Here is a 19,289-nt window from a genome sequence, read left to right as displayed (position 1 = left end):
CAAGGTATATAGTGTGGGGATGTGAACCCATGCAATCTGGTTCCAGGGCCTGTGTGTTTGTTCAAGTGTGCTGCTGTAGATTCAAGAGATTTCCAAGATTCACTAAGGAATGGGAAAGAAGGAAGAAGGAGGAATCACAGATGACACAAAGGCTTTAGGCTTGCAACTGGGTAGCTTTAGGTACCATTATATGGCCTGAGACAAATACTAAGGCAGAGCAGATTTGGGAGGAAAGAGAATTAGTTCCTTGTGAGACATGTTGAATTTGAATTCTTCAGGTGATAGCCATGAGCAGATCTGGTTTTTTTTTCTTTTGAGATGGAGTTTTGCTCTTGTTGCCTAGGTTAGAGTGCAATGGCACGATCTTGGCTCACTGCAACCTCCGCCTCCTGGGTTCAAGGGATTCTCCTGCCTCAGCCTCCCAAGTAGCTGGGACTACAGGCATGCGCCACCACGCCTGGCTAATTTTGTATTTTTAGTAAAGACGGGGTTTCTCCATGTTTTCTCATGCTGGTCTCGAACTCCCGACCTCAGGTAATCCCCCGGCTTCGGCCTCCCAAAGTGCTGGGATTACAGGTGTGAATCACCGCGCCCGGCCCAGCCATGAGCAGATCTTTAGAATGTCGCTGGACAGATGGGTCTGGAGCTTAAGAGAGATTTTAACAGGAGTTGTATATATTTGGGAGTCATTGATATGCAGTCATGGGAGTAGATACGATGTCTTAAGAAGAATGTTTAGAATTAGAAAAGAAGATGCCTTCAGAAGCACCCTGAGGAACATCAATACTAAGGGGCAGGCAAAGGAGTCATCACAATGGAGATGAGAGGGAGCAGCTAGGAGATGGGAGGGATACACAGGTATAGTATCTCAGGAGAAAGGCATTTCAAGGTGCAGTGTCAAATGCTACGGAGACCTCAGCAAATTGAGGTCTGAAAAGTGTCCACTGAATGTAGTAACAAGGAGGTCATCAGTGACCTTGGAGAGAACTGTTTTGGTAAATTGGTAAGGGCAATAGTCAGAATGAGGACGGCTAAGGATTGAATGTGGTGTGACGATGTAAAGGCAACAAAGAGAATTCTACCAAGGAGATTTGCCTATGAAGGGAGGAGAGATATCTGGAGACGGATGTGGAATGAAGGAAAAATTTATTTAATTAATTGATTTTTACAAAGCAAGAAATTTGAGAATATTTAAATGCTAATGAGGCTGGTCTGAAGGTAGTGTTACATCAACTGATTGTTCACTGCCAGTTACAGATTGAACTCCTTGTTCTACTCTTTTTTAAGATTAAAAAAAAATTTTTTTTAATGCTAATGAGAAGAACCCAGGATAAACTGAGAAGCTGTAAAAACCGGAGAGGGAATGATTGGAAATGTGGAGGGGGCAGATTAAGAACTAAGACGAAGAGTTTAGCCTGAAGAGTAGGAGGGAGCTTTTTCTTTGTAATGTGAGACAAGGTCGCAAATGTAAGAAGCCATTTCCTCATTTCTGCTTCTCAGCAGAATTTCACAAAGCCCCTGACTGTGATGATGACAACTGCTATCCTGAAAGATGCTCTGAAGACAAAACAGGATAAAGCACACGGCCCCCAATGTCTGTTGCCTGAGTCAGTATAGTCCATAAAAGATAAATGACCTTAGTCCTTGCCTTTCCCTGCACATAAGATAACATCTGACAGAGTTAGTGGTTCTACTTCTACAATCTATAACCATATGTACTTTAGAGTTCTATAACCAGATGTACTCTTGACACCCAAGCTTTGATGTGATTTTGCATGTAACTGAACCTCCACCTCCTGTATATAAGCAAAGGGCTGAAACACTGTGCAGGAGCAGTCTGGCAACTGCTCCTGGGCAATATGTAGTCCTTGGGCCTCAGTAAGACTTCTGGATAAAACTAACTTTTATTTTTTAAAAGCTTGATTTTTTTTTTTCTTTAGCTGACAGTAACAAGGGAGAAGAGAGGAATGAGGAGGAAGATTTTAGATTTGGTAGTGGGAAATGGAGGGAGTTCTTGATGATTTTCTCTTCCAAGTAGGAGGCCTTATCACTATTTCAGAGTGAGGGAGACGGTAGAGTCAGTTAAAACAAACTCAGTAGAGTTCAAGGCTGAGCTGACTGAATAAAGAGAAGAAATTCCAGGCACTGTGTGAGGACCTATTAATTAATTCACTGTGGCACCAACCTGCAGAATTGAGTGTTTTCTCCAGGTAAGTGGTAGGTTTGAAGAAAGTAGAGAGCTATAGAGGGCCTAGAGTTGAGTTTTGACAGGTGGGCCCAAGGAAAGACAATGGGAATAACAGATGAAGATATCGGTAGGAAAGGGGTTAAAACGATGGACAGTGCATGGAGTCTAGCCAAGGATCCAGGAGAAGGCAGCGGGGAGCTGGTAAAGTGAGGGTAGTGAGTTCAGGGACTTTAAATTCTAGTTAAAGCTTGTCCTCTGTTGTCTCTCACTTGCTTGCTCTGATGGAAACCAGCTGTTACGTTGTGAGCTGCCCTTTGGAGAGACCCATGACGCACATAGAGGGAAACTGAACCATTGAAAAACTGAGGCTGTTAGTTCAGCATCCTGAGGAATTGAATTCTGCCAGCAACTATGAGTGAGCTTGGAAAGCAATCTACCTTCAGTCAGAGGAGGACCTTCAGATGAGACCACAGTCCCCTCCCCAACTGCCCTTGTCACCTTGACTGCAGCTTTATAAGAGAAGACCTAGAGGAAAAGGCAGGCAACCAGCCCAGATTCTTTACCCACAAAAACTGTGAGATAAATGCTTATTGTTTTCTTTATTATTTAAGTTTTGGGGCAAATTGTTATGCAACTAATACAAGATATAAGACAATTAACTGAGTGAGAAGGGAGAGAGGACAGCAGTTATGATCAAAGAACAAAGTGTTTGAGTTTACAATTGTATCTATGAAGTTATGGTGTTTTATCTGTACTGGAGAACGTCCTAAATTGGTGCAGAGGTCAAGTTTACTGAAGATGAGGTCAAGAAGCAAAGAGGCCAGGGTATGGAATAAATCATGCTCATAGATATTGAAGTATTTCAGGATTATTGGCTGAAGAGTGTGCACCAAGTGTTAACAATTTCAATGAAGGACAGGGTAGAAATAGGGGTAGGATAGATAAAACGCCACGAGATGGAGAGGGGTATAATCAGATGAAACGAACCTCCACAGAGGTTATTTTATTTATTCATTTTTTTTTGGAAAAGGGTGGCAAATTAGGGATCTAAGAAGGTGACCTCAAAACTTGACCCTGGGATATGTTTAGTGCGGGAGAATTAATTTACAATCTTTTAAGAGAGCAGGGTACCGAGCACTGTGGATAATGCATGTAATCCCAGCACTTTAGGAGGCCGAAGCAGGAGGATAACTCGAGCCCAGGAGACCAGCCTGGGCAACAAAGTGAGATCTCATCTCTACACACACACACACACACACACACACACACACACACACACACACAATCTGCCGGGCACAGTGGCGCGGACCCGTGGTACCAGCTCCAGCTACACAGGAGACTGAGGCAGGAGGATCGCTTGAGCACGGGAATGTCAAGGCTGCAGTGAGCTGTTATCGTGCCTCTGCACTCCAGCCTGAACAACAGAGCGAGACTTTGTCTCAAAAAAGCCACAAAACCAAAGAAACAAAAAGAACTGCAGGGGCAGTACGACTTCAGTGTAGAGCCAAGTTTTACGATTAAATGACATAACACATTCAAGGTCCTTGGTTCCACATAGTGGGCATTCAACGAATATTAGTTCTCGCTAAACAGTCACTTAAATATTTGTAGGCCCTGGCTCTCCCGTTCCTTCCCCCACCTCTTTACTGGGGCTAGGAAGGGTGTCCGGTGGCTGCAGGCGCTTGACACCGGGTAGGGGGAGAGCGTAAAGCGAGGCTTTTCCCTAACGTCACGGGAGCAGCTGGGAAGAGACGAGGGTCATTCTCCCCTGTATACGGGGCACGTCCTTCCTCTAAGAGACATTTATTCCTCCCACTAACAAACATCAATGGAACGCCTCACAAGCGCTAGACCCTAGCGACACAAACAAGAGCGAGACACACTCCCGATTGCAAGGAAGGCGCGCGGCCGCGTGGCGGGTCAAAGCGCACATCGGTAGGAGGTTCCACCAAGCTCTGACTTTTCCAAGTTCTCTTCATACTTTTAGCCAAGCTAAAATGTCGGAAGTCGAGTGTAGCGGGTAAGGAGATTCCTCCAGGACTCTGCCTGCGTGGCTCCACCCTCCCAGGCCGCATTCCCGGGTACAGCAGTGCCCACCTAGGTGGGCATACAAATGTGCGCCCCTGCGGCTGGCAGGGAGAAGCGTCATGGGCGGGGTCAGGCGTGAGGGCGCAGCTGACTCCGCCCCTGGGGCTCCCATGGCCCCCCGCGCCCCGCGGCCAGATGCTGACGTGTCCTTTCCTTCCCACTACACCTCCCGACATTACCTACGCCGGCTGCCCCGGAAGTCCCGCCCCATACTTAGCCCATCCTCGCAAATCAACTCTTTCAGCGCTTCCTGGAACTCGCCACCGTTTTGGGGACCAAGGGGCGGGGCTCCGCGAGCAGGGTGCCTATTGGCCTGAGGTCCGGCGGGCTTTGGGCGCTAATTGGCCGGAGGGCGGTGTCTCTCTGGCACGCTTGCGCGGCGAGTAGAACGTGTGGCGGCGGCGGAGATCGCGTCTCTTTCGTTCCGAGTCCCGCTGCTGCTCCTGTGAGCGCCCGGCGAGTCCGTCCCGTCCACCCTCCGCAGCTGGTAGCCAGCCTGCCCCTCGCCTCGACTCCCTTTCACCAAAACCGACACCCACATTGACACCTCCAGTCCGGCCAGCCGCTCCACTCGTTGCCTTTGCATCTCCACACATGGCGTCCTCCGCGCAGAGCGGCGGCTCCTCCGGGGGACCCGCGGTCCCCACCGTGCAGCGGGGCATCGTCAAGATGGTGAGAACGGGCCCCGGACACCGACCCCTCTGCCTGCCTTCGGGCGGGAGTCAGGCATTGACTCCACCTCCCGCCAGCCTGCTCCGTGTCCCATATCCCCTTTCCTCTGCCCTCTTCCTCACTTTTCATCGATTCTCCGAATCCTCTGACTATACGGAAGCAGACACGGAGTCCCCTTGTTCCTTGCCTCCCGGACACCTTGACATCAGGGGTCACAGTGATTTCCGAGGTTGCCGCATTCGGATCTCCTGGCTGTTTACCAGGACAGATCGATTACTGATTGATTGACAGAGACAATTCGTTGATGTCTGTCCTCCCACCCCCCGTCTTTCTGTTCATTTTGACATATGCTGAGTAGTTAGCAGTTTTTCGAGATCCTGACATGGGCTCTTCTCTACGAGTACTTGGCCATCATGAAACTTTTCTGTTCCCACAAACGCTGTTACTTGACTCCCAAGTTTTCTCACTCTGTGGCCGTCTTTTCCCCTCTTTCCCTCCACCTTCTGTGTAGACCTGAAAGCTCATGATCTTTGTGTGCCTTTGACTTTTAAAAGGTTAGGCCGGCAAGAATCTTAGTAATCATTATTGTTCTCCCGTCCCTTAAAGATAAGGAGATAGGCTTGAAGAAGGCAAGTGACTTGCTTAAGGTCACATGGTGGTTTGGGTTGGAGCCAGAACAAGAGCCCAAGTGTTTGGATTCCTAGTCTAGTGCTCATAGCACTGTAGATTCTGCCTGATTTTATATACACTCAACTTTTTGAAAATTCTTGAATTTTGAATTTGAACCTGCAAAGTTTATTTTTACAATTTACTTCTAGCTCCATGATAATTTGATAATATCAATTCAGTTTATCACCAGCTCCCAGTTATCCTCCCCAAAACCCTCCCAAATCTTGGAACCTGACATTTCTTGGTTTTACCAAATTTTCTGGTTTATGATGACTGTAAACTTTTAGATGTCGTTTCACACTGCAGTTCTGACATTTCCGTCTGCAACAGCAAATATCCTATGTGATGCTTTCTCACAAAGCTCCACAAGTTTAGCTGTTGTAGAAAGTTTTGAAAAATTCTATTTCAGGCGCGGTGCAGTGGCTCATGCTGGTAATCCCAGCACTTAGGAGGCCGAGGTAGGAGGATCGCTTGAGGCCAGAAGTTGGAGACCAGCCTGGGCAACATAGCAAGACCCAGTTTAAAAAAAAATTCATTTAATTATCCCATTATCTCACAAGATTAAAATGTTCTGCAGCTTATGTGTGTGTAAAGCCGATTTTAAGATCCCCTCTCCCAATTTCCATGTGCTCATTTCTTAAGATAATAGTCTGCCACCAGCCACGATTCTTGGGATTTTCAAATGCCTTTTCCTTTTGTTTATGTATAATGGAGGGTCATAACTGATCAGAAACTGAATTAGAAGAGAATTTCCAAGATCCGCATGTATATTTCCTCCGAAATACTGACCTGACTCATGAAAGGATTATCCTAAAGTGGCTCTTCTTTCATTAGCTTTTTCATTTGCACTGATCTTCCCTTCACCATAGGAACAAAAACATCTCTTGGCTGTCCGGTGTTGGGTTTGGCGGTAAGAAAGAGTGGATCTTTCTGAGATTTCTCCTTGCTAAAGTTTAAATTGTTCTTAAAGCTCTCTCTCATTTGTGGAATGGGAATAGAATGAGGCTGAACATAGTTTTGTTTCTGCCAATGCTGGAGGCTTTTAGGGCATCTGGGTTCTGTGCAGTGACTGCCCACAGATTACCCCCATGGATACTGAATATCACCAATTACGTGTTTATTGTCATGTCTTGTGCTGAGTATTCTGCTCATATTGTCTCACTTATAATACACTAACAAGTAAATAATGATTGTCAGGTACATTTTACAGATGTGTAATTTGAGGTTTAGAAAGAATAGTTTACCCAAGGATAGGTACCTTATATTGGTAATAAGAGGCAGAGCTGAGACTTAAACCTGGGTCCGTCTGCCACGGCACATGCTCTTCAATATCATGCATGAGGTCTCTGACTTCACGACTCCAGGGTATTACTTTATAATATGGAGGGTGGGGCCAGTGATGCATAGCCACAAATTGCAGGAAAGTGAAGCTGTCTATAATTGAGAAAAATGAGATGTTACTCCTTGTTTTGTCCGGGAGCCGCTGTTATGGTAAGTGACTTCATTTGGTGCTTATGGTCTTCGCATAGGAGTATGGTGTGGAAGATGGTTGAGTCTAGGAAGTGGCATATACAATTCAGTGATTTGAGCCATCCATACTGAGTATAGATTGCACTGCCTTCTCTGACCACACTACAGGGGATGGGTGAGTTACAGGCAGGGATTAGGGGAGGGAAGCTGAGTGAACTGCAGAGTGACAGGCAGATTTGTGCCAGGTTTAGAAGCCTTGTCTGGAATGAAAAATTGACCACTGACAAATTGCTCTGTGTGAAGCTCTTCTGCTAAGCAAAGTTGTATTTTCCTGGAGAGTAATAGTTTCCATTGCTACTAGGAACTGCTTTGCAAGAACTCTACAAAGGAAGATGGAGCTCTATGACAGATGAAAGTGAAAAAGAAATAGTTTGATGAATAGGAAAACAGGAGACACTACTTTTCTGCCTTTTGGGAGAGAGGTAGAAATTGGAACACTGACCTACGCTTTTCATTGTGAACTCTTTGGATTTATCTGGACTCAGGCTGAGCTGAAGGTCTGAAATTGTCTAGGGTTGAAGTTTGCCGCTGTAAAGAGGAATAATCCTTCCTCTTTTTTGGCAGAAGAAAGTGTTGTAGGGCCGTGAGAGGTACAAGTTTCTTCTGGTCTCTGCTTTGCTATCCCATTAAGTCCTATATTATTTTGTTTAAGGTTGAAGAACTTGGGAATCCAGTTGTAAAACACTTTGACTAATTTTTTTAAAACGAGGGTGATGTTAACACCTGTGTCTGCTATTGAGAGTGGGGGTGAAGGAACAGAGTTGGTTCTGGAATATTTAAGGAGGAAGTGGACAGTAAGTTGATACAGACATTTTGGAGTTGTTCTGTTACAGAAAAAATCAGTAAAGATGATGGAAAAACTGAAGATGGATTTGTATTTTCTGAGTTGGGATGAGACTTGGAAATATGTGGGTGGCCAAAATATAACCTGGATAAATATGTGTCTTCTATCAAATCAGATCTTATTTTCTCGAAACCCTGAAGGATTTACAATCTGGGTTTCTTTGAATAATTTGCTTGATATTCTTTAACTGCAACAGAATATTGTCAGCAGATGTTAAGTAGATGAGGTTGGGAGAAGTGTTGGGGTACTTAGTATAATCGAGTCACCCCCCCTTAGCTTAGAGATGGCTATTTTCTCTGGTTTTACTGACCTGGTTTACTCTCTGTTCTTTTCTCTTTGGATATGTTCACATTTCTTGTCAAGCGTTTGCAAAAGCAGAATGAATCTTGAATTCTTGAATCTTATATGCTTGTCGGAAGCAGCCATGGAGGCAGCATATCTTATCCTGCTTATGGTGTGGAAGGCTAAAGGGAGGACGGACAGTGCCAAAACCCAGTTCCCATTTCAACTTACCCTCCCCCACCCACTTACTTGCCTCAGAAGGGGAAAGGAATGCCTCTGCCAGTCTTTTGTTTTATACTAAGAACCATGATTCTCACTGGGTGACCAAGGCAAATTGACACAAGGGAGGAAAGGGCCATAATTTTCTCCTTCAGTGGGACTTGTGCTGTCAGGTTGTTGTAAAGCAAGATGTAGACTTCTTGCTGGGTAACTTAGTGGAGATTCCTTCAGTGTACAACCTTTAGGAAATGCTACCTATAATTTAGTTAATTATAGCTAAATGTTTCTTAGGTTTCTTTCTTTTTCTTTTCTTTTTTTCTTTTTCTTAAGACAGAGTCTCGCTCTGTCGCCCAGGCTGGATTGCAGTGGCACTATCTTGGCTCACTGCAGCCTCCACCTCTTGGGTTCAAGCCATTCTCCTGCCTCAGCCTCCTGAGTAGCTGGGATTACAGGCGCGCATCAGCATGCCTAGCTAATTTTTGTATTTTTAGTAGAGAAATGGTTTTACCATGTTGACTGGTCTTGAACTCCTGGCCTCAAGCTGTCTGCCCGCCTTGGCCTCCCAAAGTACTGGGATTACAGATGTGAGCCACTGTGCCTGGCCCCTTAGGTTTCTGAACTAAGAAGTGTGTGTCTTTGAAAAGTTCAGTGAGGGTAGAGTAGTTTGTTGACCTGCTCTTTCCTACATGTACTTAGCTCATGCAGGAATGTTGCGGGAAGTCAGGGACCCCGAACAGAGGGACCGGCTATGTTGAAATATTGGGGGCGGGTTCCCCCAATTCAGGAAAAAACAAACAAAACCCACCTTTCCTAAGCTACTTGAAATATCCTTCTAGGCCGGGCGCGGTGGCTCAAGCCTGTAATCCCAGCACTTTGGGAGGCCGAGGCGGGCGGATCACAAGGTCAGGAGATCGAGACCACAGTGAAACCCCGTCTCTACTAAAAATACAAAAAATTAGCCGGGCGCAGTGGCGGGCGCCTGTAGTCCCAGCTACTCAGGAGGCTGAGGCAGGAGAATGGCGTGAACCCGGGAGGCGGAGCTTGCAGTGAGCCGAGATCGCGCCACTGCACTCCAGCCTGGGCAACAGCGTGAGACTCCGTCTCAAAAAAAAAAAAAAAAAAAAAAAAAAAAAAAAAAAAAAGAAATATCCTTCTACTATTCCAAAGGATAAGGTAGCTGAATAACAATATTTTAGAAAGGCCATTTTTAAAGAAGTACATAGGCCCGTATGGAAGGCTTTTCCCTGTGGTCTTAAAATGCCCATTTCCCGGCAGGTAAGCCTGGTAGCTTTTAATCAAGATTGTAAGTAAAGGAACATTAAATTTTTACTGTATCTTAAAGGTTTTCTGTCATTTTTCTGTCAAAAGGAAGCACCTATCTGGCTCTAGTTATGTTAGCAGTATGGTAACTAATGAAAGAGAATCAGAAGCAATTATACTTCCTTTCTTTCCTGAACAAATATTTTTTGATCATCTGCTATCTGTCAAGCTCTCTCTGGGCATTGGAGAAACAGAATTTAAAAAGTAGATCAAATTTCTGTCCTTATGGCTAATGGAGGAGTCAGACAATAAAGAAGTTAACAAGAAATAAGCATGATCATACAAGATAGTGAAACCAGGTAGGGAACTGGGACAGAGTGGTTGGTAGTAAGGGAGAGGGTGGGTCCTTTAGATACTGTGTTTAGGAAAGAATTCTCAGAAGATGGCATTTGTGCTGAGATCTGATGGACATCAAATACTAACCATAAAGGAAGTGCATTCCTGGCCAAAGGAACAGCAAGCACAAAGTCCCTGGGGTTTCCACCATTGATGACTTTTTTTTTTTTTTTTTCTAGTCAGGATTTCACTTAGTTACCAGGCTGGAATGCAGTGGCACAATCATGGCTCATTGCAGCCTTGAACTCCTGGGCTCAAGGGATCCTCCTGCTTCAGCCTCCTGAGTATCTAGGAGTACAGGTGCGTGCTACCACACCTGGCTAATCAGTGACATGAAGTACACTGAATAAATGTTAAGAATGGGAGGCTGGGCACAGTGGCTCATGCTTGTAATCCCAGCACTTTGGGAGGCTGAAGCAGGCAGACCACCTGAGTTCAGGAGTTTGAGACTAGCCCGACCAACATGATGAAACCCCGTCTCTACTAAAAATACAAAAAAAATTAGCCAGGCATGGTGGCATGTGCCTGTAGTCCCAGGTACTCCAGAGGCTGAGGCAGGAGAATCACTTGTACCTGCGAGGTGGAGGTTGCAGTGAACTGAGATCGGGCCATTGCACTCCAGCCTGGGTGACAGAGTGAGACTCTGTCTCAAAAAAAAAAAAAAAGAATGGGAGACTGATAAGAAAAAATACTTACTCATAGGCTTGTTTCTAATAGGATTAACACTAAGATCTTCTGACTATCAGCTAGTCCTGTGTATTCCCAAAGTCACTATTTTTCTTCTAATTGAGGGAAAAACATGGAAAAAAAAAATGCCAAGAGTAGGCTTAATAAGAGCTAAATAGCATCTAGAACTTGTCGTTGTTTATGTTTCTGTTAGCATTTTGTTACTAGGTGGAATTTACTGCTGCTGTAGCCTCTGGCAGTACTTTTTTTTGCCTAGTTAGTGAAAAACAAAGTAGCATGCATCAGGGATCAAAACTATCTATCAGGTAAGAACTGGCTCACCCACCCTGTGGCTCATTAACATGAGTGGGAACTTCTGAGGCCAGTGACTAGTTCTGGCAATAGTGGGCAAATGATTTGGTGAAGTCTATGCCCCCAGTTTACTTCGAGAATGAAATTTGGGGAGCAAATGAAAATTGTGGTTTCCGTTTGTAGGTTTAGCAGAGAAAATTGGCCAGGTTATTGAATTGAGGTAACAAGGTTATCTAAGGCTTGTTGTCCACTCACTTCTGAGCATAGGCTAGCTACCCATCTGACAGATGTGGTTCTAACAGGGGAGTCTTTGGAGTCTGGTCTTTGGATTTATTTCATTTCTCCAAGAAGAGCATAGGTACTGTAGGAAATTTTGTGCCGTTATGAGGGAAAAGAAATGCAATAAAGGGATTCAACTGTTACTGGGCTTATCTGGCTTTTCCTCTTATTTCTTGCTGGGAGATGGGTACACACTTGGTTTCTGTTGCTACTTCCTCTCTTGGGAGACTGACATATGCTTTTTGCTTTTGCAGCGGAAATTTATGTGGAATCACAGGTTGTGAACATTTGATATAGATGGAATGTTACGGGATTTCACTTATTTTCATTAGACTCAATATGATAAATTAATAATCTTTTTCTTCACTAATGTTTAAGAAAAAATGAATAGTGGTTTCAGTTGGTGTTTTTTAAAAGTTAGGAAGTTAAGCAACTTATGGGAAAAATAAAACTAATTAAAATGTTGATGTCATTTTCAGATGCCATTTTTGAAATGTGTAATCTATGATATAAACTGGCTTGGCACATTTTCTTCACTTATATGCTTATCATGTGTGATTTAAGGTACCATCTCCTCCCTATTCCTCAACAAATTTTGAGGCTCCTTGAGTTCTCAGTTCTGTTTATTTGGCCAGTAATCTGCTTGGGACGGTCTTGTAGCATCAGCTTCGTGTGTAACAAGAGGAATAAAGGAGATTTAAGGAACCTGTGCTTAAAGTTAGTAATCTAATTTATTAACTTTGTCCCTGGGAAGCAGAGTGGCAGAGAGAAGAGACCATTGGGCCAGAAGTCAGGGGACACAAGTTCTGGCCTGGGTGCTGCCATTTGGGTAATGTTGGGTAAGATATTCCACCTCAAACTGTCTTAACATGAGGTTACTGGATGCATTGTCTCTAAGCATCTTCCAGTCCCATAAGGCTGTGATTTTATAAGAAACCCTGTGTTACATTTCATTTAGGCATGCTGAAACAAAGCTGAGAAATCTCATACCTTAACGGCTTGACTTTGAATTGCTGCTTATCTTGCATAAAGCACATTTTCTGTTCCTATTCTTTTTTTAAAAAAATCTTTATTTTGAGAAAGCAGGTTAGTGGAAATATGGTTTTCTGGTGTGGAAGACCAGAAAGTTAGAATGAGACTAAATGATTGAATGGTGGAGTGGATAGAAGATAGATAGAAGTAAGGGGAGTTCTTGGTTTCCTTTCAGTAGTGTATGAGGATAAACCAGTGGGAGTGTTGCTTGAGACCCAGAGGAACATGGTTCTGGTGGGTTTTATTCACCTAGTCCTATCTCTGCTTCAGAACACCCTGACATTTTCCTGGTGCAGCAGATCTTGAATTGAGAAAGGAATGGGAGAGGAGGGAACTTAGGGAGCCCCTGGCTCATAGGGAGAGTCTATCTTTTCCTGCTCTTGATTGGGAGTGTGCAGGCTAATAGGGTCCTGAGCTCTGTTCTTGCTTGGAGCCAGAACATCTGATATTCAAAATGCTCCAATGAGCATTTCCTTTGAATATTATGTTAGTGTTTCAGATTTTGGATTTTTGGATTAGGGATGCTCAACCTGTATAGGAATCATTTTAATCAATTCTTGGCAGTTGCTCACATGGTTTCTTTACTTTTGAGTTTATTTTTTATGGTAAACTTTAAATCCTTTCTGGGAGTAGATTCAGAGTGAGAGAAAGGAGCCCAGTGATTTCCTAAACAGGTCATCGCATCAGGACAACCTAGAAGACTTTTCCCAGGCATTGAATTAGAAGCCCTGGGACTGGCCTGGAAAGGTCATTTTCAAAAAAAGCCACTCCTAGGTTATTCTGAAAGAATCAGTTTGGGATTGATCTGGGGCTGGCTTGTGAGATCCACTGATCTTGTCTTCTGTACTGTTTATAGTTGAAGGGTAGGACATGAATGATAAATGAAATGTATGTATGTGGGGGTGGGTGCACCAGAATTTTATGAGAGGAGGATAGTGGTTTCTCTCTCTCCGCATTTGTCTTGATGGTTCCCAGGACACTTTGTTTTTAATTTGTGGCTCAATATTGGGCTGGGGTCCTCAGGGTCCACTTATAGTGACTCAGATCCTATTCCTAGGTCACAGCTGACAGCTGAGAAGTTGTTTTATATGCCTGATGTAGGCCATATGCTCATTTTAACACTCATCTGCCACTTTTCCTTCTGTTTGCATAGATTCCCAGGATCTTCCTATAATTTGGCACCAATAACTTGGCACATTATTTCAATGGAAGTCTTTAGTGTCATTTACAAAACTAAGATTTTACATTCCTCACTTTCTGTTCTTGCAATCCTGAGGAGCCTCATCCTTAGGCCTTTTGGATCTCTCCTGTTTCTTATTCATAGGCCCATTCTTAACAACACTAAAACCGCAAATGATCTACTCAGTGGTCTTAGTCTTTATATTTCACTAGCTTGTCTAATATGGAAGTAAAAATAATTCTCAGGTCTTATGAAGTCCTTATGATTGGGGGTCACATTTACAGTTCCCTTGATGGCCTTTTTTCATTTTGGTCAACAGTTTTCCAGTTTATCCTGGAATTCCTTCAAAACGTTCAGGTGGGTGTCATCCAGTGTTAGTAATTGAATAATTGATATTTCTATACTCAACTTGCTGTTAAAATTTCAAGCAGTAGAGAGGTATGAAGTCAAAAACAAAAATCTCTGGCTGGGTGTGGTGGCCCACGCGTGTAATCTCAGCACTTTGGGAAGCCGAGGTGGTTACATCACTTGAGGTTAGGAGTTCGAGACCAGCCTGGCCAACATGGCAAGACCCCATCTCTACTAAAAATACAAAAAGTAGCCGGGCATGGTGGTGCGCGCCTGTAATCCCAGTTACTCGGGAGGCTGAGGGATAAGAATCTCTTGAACTCGGGAGGTGGAGGTTGCAGTGAGCCAAGATCACACCACTGTACTAGAGCCTGGGCAGCAGAGGGAGACACAGTCTCAAAAAACAAAAAAGAAAAAAACAAGTCTCTGCCCTCCTTGCCCCTCAGTTTTCTACCATTCATTCTCATCCTCCCAGCAAATGTCAACGGTATATTTGCTTCTAGAATGTTTCATGCAGATACATACCCTCTCCTCCTTTTTTTGTTTTTTTGTTTTTTTTTTTGAGACGGAGTCTCGCTCTGTCGCCCAGGCTGGAGTGCAGTGGCCGGATCTCAGCTCACTGCAAGCTCCGCCTCCTGGGTTCACGCCATTCTCCTGCCTCAGCCTCCCGAGTAGCTGGGACTACAGGCGCCCGCCACCTCGCCCGGCTAGTTTTTTGTATTTTTTTTAGTAGAGACGGGGTTTCACCGTGTTAGCCAGGATGGTCTCGATCTCCTGACCTCGTGATCCGCCCGTCTCGGCCTCCCAAAGTGCTGGGATTACAGGCTTGAGCCACCGCGCCCGGCCACCCTCTCCTCCTTTTTAAAAGAAACTGAAATAGGGTCAATCTCTTGTGTGTTTGGCAATTTTCTTATTTTAGTAAGTTGTCATGACTATCTTTCTGTCATAGATCTACCTCATTATTTTTTAATGGTTGAGCAGTATTCCACAGTTTGGATGTATATTATCTGTTTTTCTGTTGATGTATGTTGTTTTAGCTTTTCATAATTCTAAGCACTATTGCACTGACAGAACTGTATATCTCTGTGCTCTGATGCTAGCATTTGTATAAGATAGATTCTAAAAGTGCAGCCACTAGTACCTTTTTTGTAACCTTTTTTGTTTTTGGTAGTGGTTGGGGTGCTTTACTTGTACCTTACCTGTTTATTTCTTACAGGTGTCATGTTAGATAAAATTTAGGGTAAAATACTGCTTAATAGTTCATTACTCAATAGTTTTTTTACGCTTGGTAGTTTTATTTCCCCGATAAGACTATTCCTGAAAGCCACTTTGCCTTTTCTATGGAGCGCAGGGCCCACCCAGCACCTGGGCCTTGGTAAATAATTACAGTTGTCCCTTGATATTTGGTTCCAAGACTTCCCCAACCCCCCCAATACCAAAATCTGGAGATGCTCAAGTCCCTTGTATAAAATGGGATAGTATTTGCACATAACCCATGCACAACCTCTTTTATCTTATTTTATTTTATTTTATTTTATTTTTTGAGACAGAATCTCTCTGTCACCCAGGCTAGAGTACAGTGGCACAATCATGGCTTACTGCAGCCTCAACCTCCTGGGCTCAAGTGATCCTCCCACCTCAGCCCCCTCAGTAGCTGGGACTACAGGTACATGCCACCACACCTGGCTAATACATTTTTTGTGGAGATGGGGTCTCCCTATCTTGCCCAGGCTGGTGTTGAACTCCTGGGCTGAAAATGATCCTCCCACCTCAGCCTCCAAAAGTGCTAGAATTATAGGGGGGTGAGCCACTGTGCCCAGGCTCCTGTATGCTTTCAATCATGTCTGTGTTACTAATAATACCTAATACAGTGTAAATACTATGTAGATAATTGCTATATTTTATTGGTTTTTAATTTTTTTTATTGTTGCATTGTTACTCTTACTGTTTTTTTCCTGAATATTTTTGACCCATGGTTGGTTGAATCCACGGATGTGAGGGCCTACTGTACTTCTTTTTTTTTCTTTTTCTTTTTTTTTTTTTTTTGGAGATGGAGTCTCTCTCTGTCTCCAGGCTGGAGTGCAGTGGCACAATCTCGGCTCACTGAAACCTCCACCTCTCCACCTCTCAGGTTCAAGCGATTCCCCTGCCTCAGCCTCCCAAGTAGCTGGGACTACAGGTGCATGCCACCATGCCCAGGTAATTTTTTTTTTTTTTTTGTATTTTAGTAGAGATGGGGTTTCACCATGTTGGCCAGGATGGTCTCGATCTCCTTACCTTGTGATCCGCCCACCTCGGCCTCCCAAAATGTTGGAATTACAGGTGTAAGCCACCACACTTGGCCTTACTGTACTTATTAATTGGTTGCTCGCCCCCCCCCCAACCCCAGGTGTCTTAAGGTCTTAGTCCTGACAGGTGGAGTAGGTCCTTTTTGGCTTTGTTTTTGTCTGCTTTCTCTGGGTCCTGGAGAGTTCCATGACTAAGGAAATTTTTGACGTCCTAAAGTGCAGATGACAGGTGGAGGTGAGAGGCAAAGTCACGTGAGAGAAGTCTGACTTTTTTCCTATTTGCAGGCTCATAGCTTTTCCTCTTTTTCCTTTTTCTTCTTGGATAAGAAGGTGGTATGTGATACTGTGATGTAAAAAGAAATATATATCTGGTTGTGGTCTTCTTGGCACAGAGCTCCTAAAACTCTAGTCATTTCTTTTTTGCTTTTTTGGAGACAAGGTCTCACTCTGTTGCTCAGGCTGGAGTGCAATGGTGCGATCACAACTCACTGCAGCCTCAGCCTGCCGGGCTTAAGGGATCCTCTGGCTAATTTTTGTATTTTTTGTAGAGACGGGGTCTCTCTGTGCTGCCCAGGCTGGTCTTGAACTCCTGGGCTCAAGTGATCCTCGTCCCTTTACCTCCCAAAGTGTTGGGATTACAGGCGTGAGCCATTCTGCCCAGCAAACAAGCCCCCTTTGAACCACACTTGAATTAATGAGTGACTCTGGGAAGCTCCTAAGTGTGAGTGAGGCCTAGTTGCTAGAGATCATGTTCAATCACTGATGGCCAGTGATTTAATAAATCATGCCTGTGTTACCTCCTTAAATGATGGGGTTTGGAGAGCTTTGGGGTTGGGGAAAAGGGGGAGGTGCTGAGAGGGTGGTGTGCCCAGAGAGGGTATGGAGGCTGTGCACTCCGCCCCCCATATATTACCTTAGGTATCTCTTCCATCTGGCTGTTCCTGAGTTGTATACTTTTGTAAATCTACTTACTAGTAAGTAAGCTGTTTTCCAGAGTTCTGTGAGCTATTCTAGCAAATTAATGAACTCGAGAAGAGGCTCATGAGAACCCCTAATTTATAGCTGGTCAGTCATTAAGGGTGGCTTGAACTTGGCATCTGCAGTGGGGGGAGTCTTGTGTGATGGCCCCTTTAACTTGTGGGATATGACACGAATTCCAGGAAGACAGTGTCTGAATTGAATTGAATTGAGTTGTAGAACACCCAGTTGGTCTCTGCAGAAAATTAGAGGATTGCTTGGTGTGGAAAAAAACCCACACACAGTTGGTATCAGAAATGTTTATGTGACTACAGAAGAAAAACAAAACAGTTGTTTGTCCTTTTCAGGGTGGTAGGTTGTAGTAAGAATGACACTATCTGGCATGGAGAACACTCGTTTTTTTAGAGTTGTTTGGGGAGATGTCACTGGACCAGGGGATCTGGTTTGCAGCCTTTCTGGGTATTGGGAAGTGCTCATCCTAATCCTGGTATTGGTTTACCCAAAGTTTCCCAGGCTTCACATGTTTCTGTACTCCTACAATGGCTTTGACATATCACTTCATTGAGTTTTGGAAATCTTTTTGACAGTCAACAATTTTTTTTTTTTTTTGAGGTGGAGTCTCTCTCTGTTGCCCAGGCTGGAGTGCAGTGGCGCAATCTTGGCTCACTGCAAGCTCTGTCTCCTGGGTTCACGCCATTCTCCTGCCTCAGCCTCCCGAGTAACTGGGACTACAGGCGCCCGCCACCACACCTGGCTAATTTTTTTGTATTTTTAGTAGAGACAGGGTTTCACCATGTTAGCCAGGATGGTGTCAATCTCTTGACCTCGTGATCCGCCCGCCTCGGCCTCCCGAAGTACTGGGATTATAGGCGTGAATCACCGTGCCTGGCCGACAGTCAACAATTTTTAAGATTTAAGTAATTTTATTTTTAAAGGCAACTTAAATTTCACTATTGAAAATGGAAAGTCACTATTAAAGAAAAAATATTCATGACACTTGTTAAAGATGGTAAGGCAGACTTTATTCAAGGTGGGCCGTGGTGATAGGTATAGGGACTACTGCAGTGGAGTCTTGCGGTGGGAGGGAGCGATTTAGAGGTATTTGTTTCCAGTCTCTGAAATAACTAATGTGATGTTATTTTCAGCCTTAGGAATTCTGTTCCAGGAGAGGGGAAATCACTGTTTTATAGCCTTTAATACAAAGACATTAAAAAAATTTTTAGTAATAACCCAAAACAGAATCACTGTGCCAAGTGAAATTTATCTACTTGCCTATCGGGACTCTGTCACAGGTTTTAATGAGAAAAGTGGTGCATTCTCTTCCTCCCTGTGTGTAGGGTAGAGGGACACTCCCGAGTACCTGGGTCCTGAAATCCCACGGTGATCTATTATTGTGTGTGGTAATTACTTGAATTATTGCTCTTGGCAGGTGAGCCCTTTCACAGCCCAGAGGCCAGGAGGCTGCCTCTATCACTTAAAAGCTGAGTTATCTTGTTAAGCTGCTCTCTTGTGAGGGCTTTAGAATCTCCTGAGACCTCCCCACAAGCTCTCAGCGGGACACAGGTCCAGCTCCTGGCTAAGCCCACCCTGCTCTTGTATTTGGCCCCTGAACTGTAGCTCTGGAGGAGTAACTTGCCATTATATTACAAGTAAGGCCGTGTGGGGCTGCTAGCCCGGACTGCTTAGTTTCCATTTAATCCTTAAGAGTTCCCATATTGGTGCTCTTAATGAAAGTTCGTAGGAGAAAATGTGTTTCTTTGATTATCAACAGGAGGAGAGCTGAAAGGCAATGTAGAGAGAATAATCAGCTCAGGACTCTGATTATCTGAGGAAAAGGGCCTCAGAAAATTGATTCTTGGAAGTGGTTGATGGCACACTAAGCATACAGTAAAGGTGGCCCCTGAGTCTGAGCTGTCCATAAACTTTATTTGAAATCTCTGCTTTATATGTTAAAGAATTTAATTATCTGTTATTCATTGGAAAGAGTGCCCCCTCAAAAAAAAAAAAAAAGAAAAAGGCATGGACAGTCACAGAGCTGCACTTTAGTGATAGCATAGG

At 44.1% G+C, this 19,289-nt stretch overlaps 1 protein-coding gene across 1 annotated transcript in view; it reads left to right on the top strand.

Annotated features, from left to right (window-relative positions):
• Window positions 1–4,659: 4,659 nt before the first annotated feature.
• Window positions 4,660–19,289, top strand: part of LOC105474726 (staphylococcal nuclease and tudor domain containing 1) — a 439,238-nt gene continuing 424,608 nt past the window's right edge. Inside the window, exon 1 of the mRNA XM_011729557.3 lies at window positions 4,660–4,948. Within this exon, the coding sequence (XP_011727859.1) occupies window positions 4,871–4,948 (78 nt within the window). The 5' untranslated portion in view covers window positions 4,660–4,870. The remainder of the gene's footprint in view (window positions 4,949–19,289) is intronic.

The sequence above is a fragment of the Macaca nemestrina genome, chromosome 4 (assembly GCF_043159975.1).
Source record: "Macaca nemestrina isolate mMacNem1 chromosome 4, mMacNem.hap1, whole genome shotgun sequence".
Classification (NCBI taxonomy): domain Eukaryota; kingdom Metazoa; phylum Chordata; class Mammalia; order Primates; family Cercopithecidae; genus Macaca; species Macaca nemestrina.
The sequence above is the reverse complement of the archived record's forward strand: the minus strand, read 5'-3'. Positions and strand labels throughout refer to the sequence as shown.